At 50.3% G+C, this 19,941-nt stretch overlaps 1 protein-coding gene across 1 annotated transcript; it reads right to left on the reverse strand.

Annotated features, from left to right (window-relative positions):
- Positions 1-527: 527 nt before the first annotated feature.
- On the reverse strand, positions 528-15,505 carry RING1 (ring finger protein 1). Its single transcript, XM_063122946.1, has 7 exons — positions 15,434-15,505; positions 14,467-14,550; positions 13,355-13,515; positions 9,841-10,056; positions 2,658-2,954; positions 1,787-1,955; positions 528-973 (listed from the first exon to the last, which is right to left on the reverse strand). Exons 2-7 carry the CDS (start codon positions 14,542-14,544, stop codon positions 872-874), a joined length of 1,023 nt encoding a protein of 340 aa, XP_062979016.1. The 5' UTR covers positions 14,545-14,550; positions 15,434-15,505; the 3' UTR covers positions 528-871.
- Positions 15,506-19,941: the final 4,436 nt, after the last annotated feature.

Below are 19,941 nucleotides of genomic sequence, written 5' to 3' on the forward strand. Positions count from 1 at the left end.
GCCCCACCCCGGCCCCACCCCTCCAGCCTGGAGGCTGGGCGTTGCACCCAGAACGCGCTCTTCTTCGGCCTGCCCTTGATCCCGCCGCCACCCACCCAGATCTTTCCTGCGAAAGCTGCCGGAACGCCCATCCTAGGCGTCGCCTTCCCAAGGCACAACGCTTCCCGGCCCTCCCACGTCTCTTGGCGGTTCTTGCGCCTCTGGCTCCGGGCCTCTAACTCGCATCTCTGGAACCTCCTTCCGCTAGAAAGACGGCAGAGCCCAGACCCAGGACGACATCCGGAGGAGAGGAGGCGACTCCTGGGTCTTACGCCCAGCCCTACACCCTTGAGGGTGGGGTGGGTGTCAGGCACCTTCCCCTTGCGATCCGCTTTCTCCATCCCGCGCACTCCCAAAGAGAGACTCCGGACACAGCCTTTCAAAGAGGCCAGAAACTCCGTGATGAATTCAATTCCACAAAAACAGCTGTAAAAAGGCCAGGAACAAAACCTTCTCCCCCAGCAGCCGTGATCCCCCGCCCCAAACCCCCACCCGCATGGGGAGAAAGCAGTCACTCGCCGGGGGGGGGGGGGGAGAGAAACAAAAGGACAGGGGCACCGCCCACCCCCACCCCCGAGGAGACAAGTCTTTGCTGGGTTGGGGAGGGGGGGGAATGCCAGATTTCTTTTAGGGGGGGCGGAGGAAGCAGCAGCAGCAGCCATTCAAGCGGGGGCATTTGGGCACTCCCGCCCCCCTGCCTGTGGGCCAAGCGCCGCCTTCTACCAGGTCCTCTCGCAGAGCCCCCCGAGGGTGGAGCTGCTGACGCCCCCCACTCAGTCCACACACACACACAGACGCTTGCTGTCGTCCAAAGGTTCCGGGGGTCCAGCAACTATTTCTGCTCCTTGGTGGGTGCATAATACAGCTCCAAAGGTTTGCTCAGCTTCCAGTACTTCTCGTTCACCAGCTCCAGGGTCACGGATCCGTTCAGCGTCTGAGTGCAGGAAGGAGGAGGGAGAGAGGAGCAGTGAGCGAGAAGGCCCTGCTCGGCCTTGCCCCTCCCCCGTCCCTGCTCAATCTCTTCACCTTGGAAGCCCAACCCCTTGCCCAGAAGACAGGGCCACGGACCTTGCAGCCCCTCCAGACCCAGGTGAAAATGTGCCCCAAACAGAGAGCCGCGAACACTGCTGAGCAAGCAGATAGCTTAAGTAAGTGAGCCAAGCTGCGAAAGCCACACAGGCAGAGGAAGAAGGCACGCACAGCCAATATGACCTGGAGGAAACTTCTTCCTTGGCCTTCCAGCATGGGAGAAACAGACTGCTGATAGTGGCGGGGGGGGGGGGGGGGACGGACACCCACGGCGGGCCAAGACGTCCCACGAGAAATAGGCTGGAAGCAAATCCACACCGGGATTTTCTACCTGGGCATTAAATCCTCCGGTCCAGAAGGAAGGCGGAAGAAACCTCCCAGCGTTACCGGCAGGGGAGGAGAAGCAGCTGCCAGCACCTGGAGGAAGCCTAACGGAACCCATGTGTAGGCATGATGCACAAGTGTAAGCATCAACTCCGCCGGACTTCACCTCTCCGACAGGCGACACGGCCCTCCTGATTTGGCTCTAGGCCTGCAGCCGCTGGGCTCCTGAACCCACAGCTCCTTCTAGCCAAATCAGCTCTTCTGTCTCCGCCACGCAGTGCTGCCGTATCTCCCCCGCCCTCCATGGAAGCCCATTCTCCGATCTGCATCCACAGGGAACCCGGTCCCCGTCCCCAGGCCCCCTCCCCAGCCGCTCCCCTCCTGCCTGCCTTACCGTGAAGGCCCCCCCAGCTGTGGTGATGTAGATGGTGTACTGCTTCTCGCTCACGTCTTCCAGGGCAGGGGCTTCTGGACCCGGGCCCGGGGCTTCCTCTAGCGCGATGCGCAAGGCCAGGTACTTGGAGAGGTGGTCCACCGTCGCGTTGGCCGTGGTCTTGACGTACCTGCCAAAGAGGGAGGCAGAAGTAGAACTGGGGGGCGGGGGGAGCCTGGCTTCAAGGGGGGCGTGGAGTGGGAATTCTCAGTTGACACTCACAGGAAGACCCACCCACGCACCCCACACGGCTGACACGACAGCCTAGGAAAACAAGGAGGCGAAGATTATTCAGTCCTTATTCAATTATTATTTGAGGAATAGTTTCCATTGTCGTACCACTCTAACAGTCAGGACGTTTTTCCTGATGCCCAGCTAGAATCTGGCTTCCTTTAACTTGAGCCCGTTATTCCGTGTCGTACACTCTGGGAGGATCGAGAAGAGATCCTGGCCCTCCTCTGCGTGACAACCTTTTAAGTATTTGAAGAGTGCTGTCATGTCTCCCCTCAATCTTCTCTTCTCCAGGCTAAACATGCCCAGTTCTTTCAGTCTCTCTTCATAGGGCTTTGTTTCCAGACCTCTGATCATCCTGGTTGCCCTCCTCTGAACACGCTCCAGCTTGTCTGCGTCCTTCTTGAATTGTGGAGCCCAGAACTGGGCGCAATACTCTAGATGAGGCCTAACCAGGGCTGAATAGAAGGGAACCAGGACCTCACGTGATTCGGAAGCTATACTTCTATGAATGCAGCCCAAAATCGCATTTGCTTTTTTTGCAGCCACATCACAGGGTGGGCAAGGAAGGCCCCCCCCCCGCCCCCCGCCCGGATCGTACCTGGTCTGAGAGTAGGCGCCCTTCTCCACCAGGACCGGGTGGGGCCGGAAGACCAGCTCGATCTCGCTGCTGCTGGCCTCGGCCCCCGGCTCGGGGCTGCCCCGGCCTCCCTCGTGCGAGGTCTCCGGCTCCGGGCACGACTCGTCGGACGCCCGCGACCGCTTGCGGCTGGGCCCGGCCTCGGGCTGGCTGGGGGCGGAGGCGTTGCTGAGGTGCGACCGGCTGTCGCAGTTGTCCTCCGCGCCGCTGAAGGTGTTGTTGTCTGACTCCAGAGGGTGTCTCCGGACCCGCTGGCCTCTGGAGGGGGGGGCAAAAGGGCGGGGGCCTGAGCAGCCCTGCTCCCAATTCGTAACCCCCGGGTCCCGCCCACGGCACCCAAGAGAGCGCCTCCCGGCAAACGCTAAGGGGGTTCCGCGTGGCAGAACCGCAAGAAGGGAAACGAAGGCATTTGGGGAGGAGAAGGCGCCGTGGAAGCAGGCAAGGGAGGGAGGCCTGTCAAAGCTAACCCCAGCTGAGAAAGTCCTTGTGAGCATTATTGGGGTAATGCATGTCAGCCTGCCCCAAGTGGGTGCTCTCCAGGCATGTTGGACTGCAACTCCCATCATCCACTGCATCTGGAGGGCACCATCTTAGGGGACGCTGATAGATGTGCAGCACACCCAACACTGAAAGCGCTGTACGGATCTATCAACACTTCAAAGGGGGAGGGATCATCTATGAACCTGAAGTGAGATGTCAAAAACGGCCACAGCGAGCCGAGGGAGCGGGGGGGTTGGACTAGATGGCCTCAGAAACCCCTTCCAACTCTAAGATCCTAGGAATCCATTACACGTGGCAACAAAAGCGTGTGCAAAGCGACTCTTCCGGATTTGCAAAGCCGCACCAGATCCTGCCTGTTTTCAGGAAAAGAGGCCCTGATCCCCTTTTCGGCCTACTGGTCCACCCCAGGCTCCTGTCGTGCACGGCCCTCTGGACCATCCTGGGCAGGGAGGCAGTCCAGTTCCATCCCTCCAAACCCCAAATGCATCAAGGCCTCACAGGTGACTTTTCAATCCAACCACAACAGTTATTCTGGGGATGTTATGACTATGATTACACACCAAAGAGATAATTCAAAGGGTAATGCAAAATAAGTCTTCGCATATTCACGAACAGGATAGAAACCTGGGGCCATGTGCAAAACTCCGTCTGACACGGTGCACTTTTGGGGAGGCTGAGAAACTGCAAAGAGCAGCGCCCCGCCCCCTCCGCCCCGTTCTTTAAAATGGACAAAGGTGATCACACAAATGCTTTGATCAATATTTTTTGCATCACGTACACAGATGCGTTTCCTTTCACGTCCCTGTCCTGCTAGTGAATACGCTAAGACTTCTTTTAAGGCTGTTCGTTTTTAAAAATGAATTTCTTGCATTGGTATCCCGGAATAGCCACTGCCGTGAAATTGACTTGAAAAGAAAACGTCCAATTGTTTTTGGGGGCACCACAGATTCGCCCAGTAATTCCTGCCCGTTTCCACCGACGTGTCTCCCTCCCTCCCTCCCGACAACGAAAACAATTGCTCAGCTCCAAATGTGTCCCCTGCTAGGACCTCACCAGGCTCAGTTTTCTCTGTGTCCGCAAGGACTCCAGTTCGCACAGGACAGCCTTGTCCTACGCCAGCTGCATTCCGGCAAGCGTCGGAGCAGCAAATCAAACTGGTTCTTGATGCGTTGGCCTTCACGTTTTGACCTTTTAAAGCTCTAAAGCGTTTGGGAACACGTTACTTGGAAGGACTGCCTTCACCCCTATCAGCCTGCCTGCACTTTCAAGATCAGAAAGAGAGGCCCTTCTCATTTGCCTACCCACGAGGGCAGTTAGCTGGGTGACCTCATCTGAGAGGGCCTTCTCTGTGGCAGCTCCACACCTGCAGAGAAGGCCTTAAAAACATTTTATTTTACATTGGCCTTCTCATGATTATCGCTGCTGTTTTAATCATTGGTTCTATTGTTTTAATACCATTTTATTGTGGTCGTGTTTTTATTGCTTTTAATATTTTAACTTGTTTTTGTGCATTTTATTGTCTTGAGCAGCCTTGTGAGGGCTTCTTCATAGAATCATAGAATAGCAGAGTTGGAAGGGGCCTACAAGGCCATCGAGTCCAACCCCCTGCTCATTGCAGGAATCCACCCTAAAGCATCCCTGACAGAGGGTTGTCCAGCTGCCTCTTAAAGGCCTCCAGTGTGGGAGAGCCCACAACCTCCCCAGGTCACTGATTCCATTGTCGTACTGCTCTAAGTCAGGAAGGTTTTCCTGATATCCTGCCGGAATCTGGCTTCCTTTAACTTGAGCCCGTTATTCCGTATCCTGCACTCTGGGTGGAGCGAGAAGAGATCCTGGCCCCCTCTGTGTGACAACCTTTTAAGTATTTGAAGAGTGCTATCATGTCTCCCCACAATCTTCTCTTCTCCAGGCTAAACAGGCCCAGTTCTTTCAGTCTCTCTTCATAGGGCTTTGTTTCCAGACCCCTGATCATTCTGGTTGCCCTCCTCTGAACACGCTCCAGCTTGTCTGCGTCCTTCTTGAATTGTGGAGCCCAGAACTGGACGCAATACTCTAGATGAAGCCTAACCAGGGCCGAATAGAGAGGAACCAGTACCTCACGCCATTTAGAAGCTATACTTCTATTAATAGTATTTGCCTATTTTGCAGCCACGTCACACTGTTGGCTCCTATTCAGCTTGCGATCTACAACAATTCAAAGATCCTTCTCGTTTGTAGTATTGCTGAGCCAAGTATCCCCCATCTTGTAACTGTGCCTTTGGTTTCTATTTCCTAAATGTAGAACTTGGCATTTACCCCTATTCAATTTCATTCTGTTGTTTTCAGCCCAGCACTCCAGCCTATCAAGATCACTTTGAAGTTTGCTTCTGTCTTCCCTGAAAGGTGGTGAAGAAATGTTTTAAATAAATAAAGGCAGTAAAGATCTGTGCTACAGTCTACCTATGGAGGTTGTGGGTTCTCCACTTCTGGAGGTGTTTAAGAAGAGGCCGGGCAGGCCACCTCTCATGGATGGTTTAACTGGTTTTCCTGCACATTGTAGAGGGTTGGACTAGATGGTCCTTGAGGTCCCAGCCAACTCCACAGTTCTATGATTTCCTGCCCTTAACTCAGCTGATGGGCATGGATGGCTGCATCAAAAATTAGGGTCCTTGGGTGCTGCCATGACATGTCTTGACTTTCTTTCTAGTAACTCTGCTCTGGATCCTTTTCAATCTGGATTCCGTCCTTTGCATTCCACTGAAACAGCCCTTACTAAGATCACCAATGATCTCCTTACTGCCAAGTCTAAAGGCCTTTATTCCGTTCTTATTCTCCTTGATCTAACTGCAGCCTTTGACACGGTTGATCATGATCTTCTCTTAGATTTCCTTCATGACCTTGGATTTTGTGGCTCTGTCTATAACTGGTTCGCCTCCTATCTAGCGGGTCGCTCTTTCAGCGTGTCGACTAACGGCAGCTCGTCTTCCTCCTTTCCCCTTTCAGTAGGGGTTCCGCAAGGCTCGGTGCTTGGCCCCTTGTTGTTTTCTTTATACATGTTGCCCTTGGGTAATCTTATTCAATCTCATGGCCTCCAATATCATCTGTATGCTGATGATACACAATTATATCTTTCATCTCCGGAACTTTCTCCTGATGTTCACGATCGTATCTCGGCATGTCTCTCAGATATCTCAGCTTGGTTGCTTCATCGTCGTTTGAAACTTAATATGGCAAAGACTGAACTGCTTGTTTTTCCTCCTAAACCTTCTCCTCATCTCTCATTCTCTCTTACTGTCAATGATGTTACGCTTACTCCAGTCAAGGAAGCTCGTAGCCTTGGCTTTATCTTCGACTCCTCGCTCTCCTTTACTCCTCACATTGAGGCAGTAGCTAAATCCTGTCGTTTCTTCCTGTATAATATTGCCAGGATTCGACCATTTTCGTCTGTCTCTTCTGCCAAGACTCTTGTTCATGCATCGGTTATTTCTCGGTTGGACTACTGCAACCTTCTTCTCTCTGGCCTTCCTCCGTCTCACATCAGTCCGCTGGTCTCTGTCCACCACTCTGCCGCTAAGATCATCTTCTTGGCTCGCCGCTCTGACCATGTCACTCCACTTCTGAAATCTCTTCATTGGCTTCCAATTCACTTCAGAATCCAATATAAACTTCTGTTAACCTTCAAAGCTTTTCACGGTCTAGCTACTTCCTATCTCTCCTCTCTCATCTCACACTATTGCCCCGCTCGTGCTCTTCGCTCCTCTGATGCCATGTTTCTCGCCTGCCCAAGGGCCTCCACTTCCCTTGCTCGGCTTCGTCCCTTCTCTTCTGCTGCCCCTTACGCCTGGAACGCTCTTCCAGAACATTTGAGATCCACAAGCTCAATCGCAACTTGTAAAGATCAGCTAAAAACTTTTCTTTTTCCTAAAGCTTTTAAAACTTGATGTTGCTCGGACTTTATACTGTTAGTTTTACCCTACCCTGTGCCTGTTTACCCTACCCTGTGCCTGTTTACCCTACCCAGTGCCTGTTTGCATTCCCTTCCCCTCCTTATTGCTTTACTATGATTTTAGTAAAATATAAGTCTATGCAGCAGGGTCTTGCTATTTACTGTTTTACACTGTACAGCACCATGTACATTGATGGTGCTATAATAATAATAATAATAATAATAATAATAATAATAATAATAATAATACACACACACACACACACACACACACACACACTATATATATAAAAAGCTGGAAGGATAAAATTTTGGATCTTGTAGTCAAACAACAAAGACTATTTAAGGGGCACGCTGTTAGCCTGGTCCTCGAGTCTGCATTTTTAAGGGCCCAGAATCGGGACCCCTTTTTACTCCTCGCTTCTCCCCCTCCTCCGTCTCTCACCGCCTTTTCTCTTTTGCTGTTTTTATTCATTGGTTTCTTTATTTTATGCCTCATCTTTTAGGACAGCTTCCCCGACCTGGTGCCGTCCTGACAGTTTGGACTGCAGCTCCCAGCATTCCTGAGCGTTGGCTGAGGCTGATAGGAGTTGAAGTCCAAAACAACCAGAGGGCACCAGGCTGGGGTTAGCTGTTTTAGGATAAAGCCTCACTGGTGAAAGCGAAGCAACCCGGAACGGAACGGCCTCCCGAAGCACAGCGAGAGGGGCCTTGGTTCAGCCATCCGTTCAGCGTCAGACGAAGCCCTCCTAAACAAAGGTGTTTTCAAAGGGTGCTTAAATGTGGGAGGGGGGTTGGGGGTGATGGGGGTGGGGTGGGGGAAAGGATGGGCTTGCTGGATTTCTCCAGGGAGAGAGAGACAATGGAACCCGTGACCTAGGGAGGTTGTGGGCTCTCCCACACTAGAGGCCTTCAAGAGGCAGCTGGACAACCATCTGTCAGGGATGCTTTAGGGTGGATTCCTGCATTGAGCAGAGGTTGGACTGGATGGCCTTAAGAGGACCCTTCCAACTCTGCTATTCTATGATTCTATGATACGATTCATTATTATTTTAAAAAACCTACGTCCCACTTTATTTGCAAAAGAGGAACTTAAAGCAGTTGAGTTCAACAAAAAAAACCCAATACATTCATACAATATTTTAAAATATTTTAAAAAGATGCGTTACACCAACCCTTCCTAAAAACAAAAAGAAAAACCCAGTAATAAACAATTTCTGGGGACAACTTAGGATAGCCTTAAACAAAATTAAAATAAGGCAGGAGAGAGTTCAGTCAAAGGCCTTTCGGACTGTGCAGTAGAGTTCTGTGGTTTGGTTACCATCTCCTGGGTGAGAGCTAGTGTGGCCTAGTGGTTAGAGTGTCGGACTGGGAGTCGGGAGATCCAGGTTCCAGTCCCCACTCGGCCATGGAAACCCACTGGGTGGCTCTGGGCCATTCACAGACTCTCAGCCCAACCCACCTCACAGGGTTGTCGTTGTGAGGATCACATGGAGAGGAGGAAGGTTATGTACGCCGCCTTGGGTTCCTTGCAGGGAAGAAGGCAGGATAGAAATGTAATAAATTATTATTATTATTAATAATAATATTTATTAATAATAATATATTGGGGGCACCGTCTTAAACTTGTTTCCTTTGTATTATTATTATTATTATTATTATTATTAATTATTTATTAATATATTGGGGCACCGTCTTAGACTTGTTTCCTTTGCATTATTATCATCATTATTATTATTATTATTAATTATTTATTAATATATTGGGGCACCGTCTTAGACTTGTTTCCTTTGCATTATTATTTATTATTATTATTATTATCATTATTATTATTATTATTATTATTATTAATTTTTTATTAATATATTGGGGCACCGTCTTAGACTTGTTTCCTTTGCATTATTATTTATTATTATTATTATTATTATCATTATTATTATTAATTATTTATTAATATATTGGGGCACCGTCTTAGACTTGTTTCCTTTGCATTATTATTATTTATTATTATTATTATTATTATTATTATTATTAATTTTTTATTAATATATTGGGGCACCGTCTTAGACTTGTTTCCTTTGCATTATTATTTATTATTATTATTATTATTATTATTATTATCATTATTATTATTATTATTAATTAATTATTTATTAATATATTGGGGCACCGTCTTAGACTTGTTTCCTTTGCATTATTATTTATTATTATTATTATTATCATTATTATTATTATTATTACTTCAACAATAAGAACGTCTCAATATTTTATAATCATACAATTCTAATAATCAAAAAATGATAATGGGCAGAAAGGATTTGTTCTAATTAAGAACAAAACTTTAAATAAACATAATAATAACAACAACCATAATAATAAAAGTAATTGTGGGCCGTATCCAACACGGTCCACGTGCTGGTGGGCCGTACCGCAACGGGGAAATGCTCATGTCCAGAACAAAGCAGGTCCTTGGAGCACAGAGTCCATAGAATCATAGAACAGTAGAGTTGGAAGGGTCCCATAAGGCCATCTAGTCCAACCCCCAGCTCAATGCAGCGTGTGATGGGGTCCCCGCAAGAGCAACAGTCTCAGTAGAGGCTGAGGGGCAGCATTGGCTCAAAGGGAGGAACGGGTTTGGGAATTAGGGGGACCCTGAAGACACCTGTGGGCAACCCCACGCGGTGAGAGGGGCGCACACGCACGCACGCACCCGGCTACCTGTTCATGGCCTGCATCTTCAGTCCCTCTTCCATGCTGCTCCGAAGGGCCTGCTGGTTGTGGAGACGGTTGAGCTTGGCCAGCACCCGGTCCTGGTGGGCTTCGTACTCGTCCCGGCTTGGGTAGATCTTGGAGATGAGCGCGTCGAAGTTCGGGTCGGGCCGCAGGGAGCGTTTGGAGACCAGCTTCTTCCGACACGTCGGGCACTCTTTATTCCTACGGCGGCGGAAGGGGGAGAGAGGCGCTGAAAAAGGGCCTGGGATCCTCCCCTTCCCTGCAACGCACCCGCGAACCTGCCCTTTCATCCGAGTCGCTGCATTTGAGCACCGATGGCTGCGACCTGCCTTGGTCCCTGCGTCAGAACGGACAGTTTAATAAAACATAAACCAGGCCTTGGCCTTTACATTCTCCCGCTTTTAATCCCACCATGGCTTGGGACCGCAATACCTGGTGGAACGCCTCTCCCGACATGAACCTACCCGTACCCTGCGCTCAACATCTAAGGTCCTCCTCCGAGTGCCTACTCCGAGGGAAGCTCGGAGGATGGCAACAAGGGAGAGGGCCTTTTCAGTGGTGGCCCCCCGACTGTGGAATGATCTCCCCGATGAGGCTTGCCTGGCGCCAACGTTATCTTTCAGGCACCAGGTCAAGACTTTTCTCTTCTCCCAGGCGTTTTAACAGCTTGTTTTTAAAGGACCCCGGAATTGCTGCTTTTAAATGGATAATGTTATTTTTATATTGTGGTCTATATGTTTCTGATGATTTTTTAAATTTTGTATACTTTTTTTTAATGTTTACTGTTTTTAATTGCTGTAAACCGCCCGGAGAGCTTCGGCTGAGGGGTGGTACATAAATGTAAAAAATAAATAAATAAATGATCCCCCCCCCTTTCCGGTAATATTGAATCCCAATTCCCTCAATTTCAGCTCCAAGCAAGCACAATGGTCAACTAAGCATTTCAGAGCGCCCACACGGCCCGTGGAAGCCCAATCCCTGTTCTGTCATATCTTTTGGAATGGAAGCCTGATGGGGCAGGGACTCTTTTCACCATGCGTAGTTACACGCTGCCCTGGGAACATTTCTGGGTTGAAGAGTGGGCTGAAAATGTAAAGAAATAAGTCAGGCTGCTGTTCCAGGGTCTCCGTTTATACTGTTGTTGTGTTTTATACTGTCAACCCATTTTACTAATTTTATTGGGTGGTTTCACTTTTGCAAGTCACGTCGTGCGTGCTTAAAAAACCAGGGAAGAAATCACAATTCCCACAATCACTCTGCTCCTGGAAGAATTTCAGCGACCGCCGTCACAGAGGGCTGCTCCTACAGTTAACTTAGGGTCATGGCCTGTTGGGCCATGCACAAAGGGCAGGTTAAATTCTAGCCCAAAACATCTATGCTGAAGCATTCCTTGACGCGACTTTTAATCATTTTTGCTGTTGTTTGTATTGCTTGCATTGCAACGTGCCTTGGACATCTTTTATTTTGAAAGGCAGAGTATAAATGAGCAAACAGCAGCTTGACCCCAGGAGGAGAACGGTGCAGGGGGCACCCACAGATTCTGTAGGGTGCAAACTCTCTTCTGACCGCCATGGGCTTCAGCCAAACGCGAGCGCCCGTGAAAGGTCCTCCTCTCTTCCACGCAGAACCAGCAGCATCTAAATACTCCACGCCAACACTGCCAGCCCGCCGCCACACAACGGAGTGAGCACAAGGCCGCTTTCAGACACAAATCCTTCCACACGCAGCGGTTTCGGTGGCACCACGGCAGGGCCGAGGAACCCGGTAGCCAGCATTCAGGATTGCAATCCGCCCCTCAAAAGCGGCAGGATCAGGGCTGCCCCATTTAGCTGATTAACCAATTAAAAATACATTTTAAGGGACCATTAAAAGGCGGCCCCCGGGTAATTTGGCCAGCAGACTGAAGGGGGAAAGAATATTTAAATTCCAGCACTTATTAAACGGCTGATGGCTTATACCATCTTTGTTCAGGGATGGGTAGCTTGCGTCTTCTTCAGATGTTTTGGCCGACAACTCCCATCATCCTCCACCATGTGCAATGCTGGCTAAGGCTCATGGGAGTTGTAGGCCAAAACATGCAGTTGCCCAACCGTCTTAGGTGAGGACTCACAACAGCTCACAGGGCAAGCCCACAGGATTTGCAGCCCCCAAATCCCAGGTTCAACTCGGAGCAACCCCCACGAAAAGGGTCAGGTCGGAGCCCCCCCCCCCCCCGGCCTCTCTTCCTGCCTGAGGCCCAGGGGAGCTGCTGCGAGTCGGTGTGGACAGTACGGAGCAAGAGGGCCAGGCGGCCTGGCTCAGAGGAGAGGCAGCTTTCCTGGGCCCCTATCCGGCACGTGCCTGCGTCAACTCAAAACACGCGGTCCTTTCTTCCTTAGAACTATCGTTTTTCTCCAAATGCAATCAACCAACCCAAACCCATACAAATGGTCTAGGATTTCTTTAATTGGGCAACAGTCCTAGTCGGGCCAGGAAATACACACATCCCTTCATGAGCCCGCCCAAGTCCGCACCTGAACCCGGGGAGGGCTGCTGTCCCGCGCTTGTTCCAGGGAAACGACGCCTGTCGCTCAACACACCTTTTCAGCCAGGATTTCCCAGGGCTGCAACCGCTGCTGGGCCTTACTTTGGTTTTACGTGGTACTTTTTAAAACTTTCAAAATTGCTTTTGTCATGTTGTATTCAATGGTTCGGCTACGGACACGGAATAACGGGCTCAAGTTAAAGGAAGCCAGATTCCGGCTGGACATCAGGAAAAACTTCCTGGCTGTTAGAGCAGCACGACAATGGAATCAGTGACCAAGGGAGGTTGTGGGCTCTCCCACACTAGAGGCTTTCAAGAGGCAGCTGGACAACCATCTGTCAGGGATGCTTTAGGGTGGATTCCTGCATTGAGCAGGGGGTTGGGCTCGATGGCCTTGTAGGCCCCTTCCAACTCTGCTATTCTATGATTCTATTGGGCAGTATAGAAATATAATAAATAAACCAAACAGGGCCTGTTTTTGCTCTCAGTCTGAAGACCACTCAACAGGATAAGAACGTGAAAACGTAAGGAGAGCCCTGATACTGGATCAGACCAAGAGTCCATCTAGTCTAGCCTTCTGCCCATGGGGAACCTACAAGCTGGACATTTATTTATTTATTTTATTTATTAAATTTATATACCACCCCACAGCCGAAGCTCTCCAGGCAGTTTACCATGCAAGAGCGCCCTCCTACTCACACTGTCCGGGATCTGGACGACACATGCCAGCGTGGGCACAGAGGCAATGCCAGTGTTGCACAGCGGGTTGGACTGGATGACCTCTAAGGTCCCGTCCCACTCCAAATTTCTATGATTCTCAGCAAGGCCAAGCGGCCTTCAACGCTTCCCCACATGCTGGCAAATCCTCGGTCCGACCCAGCACGGCTCTTCTGACTCCACTCCACGCTCCCGCCGCCCCCTCTGCACATGGCAAGGCGCCCCCTCCGGAATGCTCCCCCCCTTCCCCGCTCATACCCGCTACGCAGCGCTGTGACGATACAGTCTGAGCAGAAGCGGTGGAGGCACTCCTTGGTGGTCATGGTGTGCTTGAGCATGTCCAGGCAGATGGGGCACATGAGTTCGCTGTGCAGGCTGCGAGGGGAGACGGCGATCTCCGTCCCGTCCATGACGGCCTCCTGGGGAAACGCAAGAGAGGGAGGGGGGGTGGATAAGCTGGGGCCTCTGAGGGTGTCGCCCCAGGGCGCGTCACCTGGAGGCGGCTTCCAACCCGAAAACATGGCCCAAAGTATGTTTATTTGTTTTAAATTGAGCCACCTGGGATTTTGTTCAAGTTCGTTTGTTTCAGGGCAAGCTATAAATATCTCAAACAAACAAGCAAACAGGAAACTTTCAAAAAAAAGGTGAACACCCCCCTGCCACTGCTCTCTGAAACATTTCAGAAATGATTCCCAGCCGTGGGCTGATAAAGCCTTCCCCTCCTCCCACCCCACAGATCTTTCTGTTGCAACAGAGGGGGCAGGGAGAGAAAAAACCCTGGCTCTCTTAAAGTAGGGGGGGCTTCAGTCTGGCGCCCCGGCTCTGTCACACAGAGGAGGGCCAGGATCTCTCCTGTATCCTCCCAGAGTGCAGGACACAGAATCAGGGGCTCAAGTTAAAGGAAGCCAGATTCTGGCTGGACATCAGGAAAAACTTCCTGACTGTTAGAGCAGTACGACAAGGGAACCAGTGACCTAGGGAGGTTGTGGGCTCTCCCACAGTAGAGGCCTTCAAGAGGCAGCTGGACAGCCATCTGTCAGGGATGCTTTAGGGTGGATTCCTCCATTGAGCGGGGGATTGGACTGGATGGCCTCATAGACCCCTTCCAACTCATATATCATCTCCATGCTGCAGGACACGGCCTATCAGAAAACCTCAGGAATGCTCCTACCCTAGAGGCCTTCAAGAGGCAGCTGGACAACCATCTGTCAGGGATGGATTCCTGCCTTGAGCAGGGGGTTGGACTGGACTTGTAGGCCCCTTCCCACTCTGCTCTTCTATGATTCTATGAGCCCAGGGCTCTGGCCCGTCCTGCCTTCCTCTGCATCCAGCAGGCCCATCGCCGCGGCCTCCGGCCTGCTCCTGCTCACCTGCGGCGTCCGGTGGAGCTCGTAGAGGCTGAGCTCCCAGGTCTTGCTGGCCGTCTGGGCATTGGCTGGCATCGCCATGGCGGCCTGCGCATTCGGGGAGAGTCGAAGAGAGAAGAGCCGTGTTAGAAAGGAGGGCCGGTCGGGAGCCGCAGGGGCTCGCCCCGTGTTATGAACCCCCTGAAGACGCCGCGTCCGTTGCCACGGCGATCCTGCCTTGCAATAACCCCCCAAAGCGGCTTTGGGCTGAGCCCAGAATCGCCCGCTCCGGCAGGCAGTGGGTCTTTCCCAGCCCCCCGACCCTGACCCACAGGAGATGCTGGGCAGGGAACCGGGGGCTTTGGGCACCCAACACCCGGGAGGAGCTCTGGCAACACGGGAGGCCGGGCCCAGAGCCCCCCTTTCCCCTCTGAGGAAGGGGCTGCCCCTCTGCGGGGTCTCGGGCAGCGAAGGGAGACCCCCCATCCCCACCACAGCCCCCGGACGGCGCCCCAGATCTTCTTCTTCGCTGGAGCACTAAACCAGGCGCCCTTTGAACCCGGGATCCCACAGCTGGGCGACTGCATGCCAAGCAGCAAGGCACTCTGTGCATGCCCAGGGGCTCTGTCCTTCATGACCCCCCCCCCCAATGATGGAGTTCTGGTTATTCGAAGTGGGCGTTCGCGTGGGGGGGGGGGTGGCCGGAGCCCGAGGCTCGAGCGAGGAGTCCTGCCCTCTGCACGTGCTCAGAGGCAACCCCCTGCGTTCCCCCTACGCAGTCTAGGCGGGCTGGAGGGCTGCCCTCTGCACATGCTCCCGGTCACCCGCTCCTTTGCAGACCACCAAAGAGGTCCCGGGGCTGAAGGAAGCGCCCTCCCTCCCGTGCCCCCCTTTGCTCCAGCCCCCCAAGTCCCCTCCCTCGCTCCAAGGGGCAGTTTGGGGGGGCTTTGCCCCAAGGGCCCCCCCGGGGAGGAAGGCGCTGCCCCAGCACCTTTTCTCCGCCCGGGAGCCCCGGAAGGCGCCTCTCGCCTCGCCGCCTCCTTCTTCTTCCCCCTTCTGGGGAGGTGGGAGAGGGGAGGGAACCTCCGCGGCCGCGTCACTTCCTCTCCCCGCCCCTCCCTGACGTCACAGAAGGGGGTTCTCCCCACCCACCGCCCCGCCCCGTGACGTCACGGAACCCCTTGGGCGAGGGCGGGGAGGCGCGCGTGCAGGCAGATGCCCGCCCGGTGCAGCTCGAGACCAGGCAGCGCCCCCCTTTGGGCAAGGCAGCAGCCCCGGCTACTCGGGAGTAAGGGTGAGCCCCTGCCTGCTCTTAATAATAATAATAATTAATAATAATAATAATTAATAATAATAAATAATAATAATATTCATTTCTTACCCGCCTCTCCATTTTGATCGAGGCAGGTAACAACAGTAAATATAAAATACATAAAACTGAATGAAGAACATAATAATATACATTGTTAAAATATCCTAAAAACATTCTAAAATTGTAAATAACCCAGAGAGCTTTGGCTATGGGGCGGTATATAAATGTAAATAATAATTATGATGATGATGATGATGGATCCTTTCTCCTCTTACAATAATAATGCCAGTAACGGTTTTGCTTTTATATTGTATTTTATATTATGATTTTATACTGTTGTTTTATACTTTGAATTGTCTTAATTTTGTAAACCGCCCAGAGAGCTTCGGCTATTGGGCGGTATAGAAATGCAATAAGTAAAATAAAGTAAAAATAAATAAATAATGATCAACAGCAGCATTATCATAATTGAGGGTGCTTCCCCACACTTCAAAAGTATTGTCGTATACATATTTATGTATTAATTATCATCATCTAGGATGGTTCTGGCAAGACACAGGCCCTGAACACCAGACCTCACGTCTGCCACCACTTCTTATGGGGCGACACAGGCTCTGAATCCCAGACCCGGCCGAGGCTACTCCCTGCTCAAGCCAATGGTACGTGTGAGGCAAGGGATAAAGCCCACCTTCCTCCAAACTATGTGGAGAAAGGGGTTTAAAATGGAGAATGGATTTTAATATATATAATAATGCGCTGTGAGTTATATCTGCTTAGGTGAATGATTGTCAGAGTGGGTGCTGAATGTGTAAACTTAAGATGATAAACGCCAAACAGAGACGTGGGATTTTTGTGGTAGTTTTAAAACAAACAATCAAAATTTATTTTTAAAAGTTCATAAGCTTTGTTTCAAATAACAACATTTAAATACCTTTTTGAAACCTTCCATACAATCTGGTCACTCATTCACATTCGGGCTTTCCTTTTTCTCACACAATCACTCTTGAGCTTTCTTTATTCTCAGTATTGATTAATATACTTCCACTACGTGCACACCACACTCTAAAGACACCACTCACTACACTGACTCTCAAATTTCCCAGAACCATTAATACCATTAATACAGACTCTAAGAGTCCCTAACAAGTCCCCCCCGGAAAGAACCCACAATCCCCTCCGTCCTTCCCTTATATCTCACTCCTCCCCGCTCCCAAGACATTCTGACTCCGCCCACTCAGGCCAACATTCTACAAACCACAGACTTACAAACTGCAGACATACATTTGGAATTGACTTGTGGGGTGTAACGCCACAGTTCCCTCATTACATTTTATTATTATTATTATTATTATTATTATTCATCAAGGATTACTTGCCCCACTTCAAAACTATTGTTGTATACGTATTTATTTATTTATTTATTTATTACAATTGTTTGATATCCCACTTCTTCAATCTTCCCGTTTTTCCCAAGAGCAGCTAGCAACAACTATTAACAAGAAAAGCAGCAAAAGGCGATCAAAGGCACGAGGCTGGAAATGAGCCCTACAACTCCCAGCATAAGAACAGAAGAAGAGCCCAGATGCTGGGTCAGACCTTCGAGGGTCCGTTTAGCCCAGCGCTCTGTTCCACACAGCGGCCAAACAGCCGTCGGCCAGGGACCATCAAGGCAGGACAGGGTGCAACAGCACCCTCCCACCCATGTTCCCCAGCAACTGGGGGATGCTGGTTGGGAGACGTTGGGAATTGTAGGACTTTTCCCCGCCTGTCGAAACATGGCAAAAGCCGGGCCGGATCCCCTGTGGCAGAAGAGGCAGAAGCCACAGCAGCGTTCAAAACAGCTCATAAGCGCAGGTCTAAAACAAAGGCAACGAAACGGCCTCCGGAGAAAGCCTGGCTCTGGGAGCACCCTGAGAACTTTTGCGCAAACCAGACCTAGGTGCACGCAGCACATTTCACTAGGGTGCCCACTCAGGGATTATTACTGTTTAAAGGCAAAAAATCATTGAATACGCAATCATAAAGGGCATTATTTTTATTCATTTATTTATTAAACGGGGCCATGGGGCAGAACAGGAGGCCTCAACCCCTCCCTCTGCATACATCCCTCCAGAAAAGACTGGAGCCGTGCAACCAGACTCCCCGCCCTCCATCCTGCCCTGGTTGGGCAACCCAGGAGGATCCCATGGCCAAAGGTATCAAAGTCTGCCGTGAGATCCAGGGGAACTAGCATGGTCCTTGCTTTCCCTGCGTCCATTTCCTGGGACAAGCCAGGGTGACACACCATTCTCCTGCAAGTGGGTCTCGTGAATGCATCCGTTTAAACACTCCAGAAAACACCTAAGTTCCCTTTCGCTGAGTGACAGCCCAGGTTCTTTTTATTTATTTATTTATTTATTTATTTATTAACTAGGCAGTGAATGCATTAAATGTAGAATCATAGAATAGTAGAGTTGGAAGGGCCTATAAGACCATCAAGTCCAAACCCTGCTCAATGCAGGAATCCACCCTAAAGCATCCCTGACAGGTGGTTGTCCAGCTGCCTCTTGAAGGCCTCTAGGGTGGCAGAGCCCACAACCTCCCTAGGTAAATGATTCCATTGTCATACTGCTCTAACAGTCAGGAAGTTTTTCCTGATGTCCAGCCGGAATCTGGCTTCCTTTAACTTGAGCCCATTATTCCATGTCCTGCACTCTGGGAGGATTGAGAAGAGATCCTGGCCCTCATCTGTCTGACAACCTTTGAAGTATTTGAAGAGTGCTATCATGTCTCCCCTCCATCTTCTCTTCTCCAGGCTAAACATGCCCAGTTCTTTCAGTCTCTCTTCATAGGGCTTTGTTTCTAGACCTCTGATCATCCTGGTTGCCCTCCTCTGAACACGCTCCAACTTGTCTGCGTCCTTCTTTAATTGTGGAGCCCAGAACTGGACGCAATACTCTAGATGAGGCCTAACCAGGGCCGAATAGAGAGGAACCAGTACCTCCTGTGATTTGGAAACTATACTTCTATTAATGCAGCCCAAAATAGCATTTCCCTTTCTTGCAGCCATATCGCGCTGTTGGCTCATATTCAGCTTGTGATCTACAACAATTCCAAGATACTTCTCGTTTGTAGTATTGCTGAGCCAAGTATCCCCCATCTTGTAACTGTGCGTTTGGTTTCTATTTCCTAGATGTAGAACTTGGCATTTACCCCTCTTAAATTTCATTCTGTTGTTTTCAGCCCAGCACTCCAGCCTATCAAGATCACTTTGAAGTTTGCTTCTGTCTTCCAGGGTATTAGCTATCCCACCCAATTTTGTGTCATCTGCAAATTTGACAAGCATTCCCTGCACCTCCTCGTCCAAATCATTAATAAAAATGTTGAAGAGCACTGGGCCCGGGGCTGAGCCCTGCGGCACCCCACTCGTTGCCCCTCCCCAGTTTGAGAAGGTTCCATTGATAAGTACTCTTTGAGTCCGATTCTGTAGCCAACTGTGGATCCACCTAATAGTTGTTCCATCTAGCCCGCTCTTAGCTAGTTTGTTAATCAGAATGTCATGGGGCACTTTGTCAAAAGCTTTGCTGAAGTCAAGGTATATTTCATCCACAGCATTCCCACAGTCCACAAGGGAGGTTACCCAATCAAACAATGAGATCAGATTAGTCTGGCAGGACTTATTCCTGACAAATCCATGTTGGCTTCTTCTACACCTCCTCGTCCTCTTCTTCTTCTTCTTCTTCTTCTTCTTCTTCTTCTTTATTGCATTATGGAAACCATCATATGCATGTTTAGACAGAACAAAATCCTACACCGCCCAGCGTGCCCAAGCATTTGGAGGACTCTTTTCTGTCTAAACATGCATAGGATTGTGCCTTAAAACTATGTAAGTTTTTATTTATTTATTGCATTCTTATACCGCCCAACAGCCGAAGCTCTCTGGGTGGTTTTAATAGGAAGGCACCGTAAAATATGCAAAAAGCCGGACTGGTGTGTGTCCAGGGGCCGGGTGCTCTGAGTTCTTTCCACCTTGCACAATTTCCCGTTGATCCCGGAGTCCTTGTATCCATCTCCCATCCTCCTCTCTACCCTGGCAGGAACAGAGTTCCTTAGTGCTATGAAACTGGCACACTTAACGACACACCGAATTACAGTATGTGAAAGTTTTTACACTTTACTTCCAATATTCGTATGCTGCCCCCCATTCA

This window comes from Elgaria multicarinata, chromosome 3 (genome assembly GCF_023053635.1).
Source record: "Elgaria multicarinata webbii isolate HBS135686 ecotype San Diego chromosome 3, rElgMul1.1.pri, whole genome shotgun sequence".
Lineage (NCBI taxonomy): Eukaryota > Metazoa > Chordata > Lepidosauria > Squamata > Anguidae > Elgaria > Elgaria multicarinata.

What these genes read in the sequence shown, in the direction of transcription:
- RING1 (XM_063122946.1), bottom strand. Translation starts at nt 14,544, where the DNA reads ATGGCGATGCCAGCCAATGCCCAGACGGCCAGCAAGACCTGGGAGCTC. An exon ending in GTCACAGCGCTGCGTAGCGG is followed by an intron (nt 10,057 to 13,354) that starts GTATGAGCGGGG and finishes CCGCCGCCGTAG; the next exon opens with GAATAAAGAGTGCCCGACGT. An exon ending in GGCGCCTACTCTCAGACCAG is followed by an intron (nt 1,956 to 2,657) that starts GTACGATCCGGG and finishes CCTCTTTGGCAG; the next exon opens with GTACGTCAAGACCACGGCCA.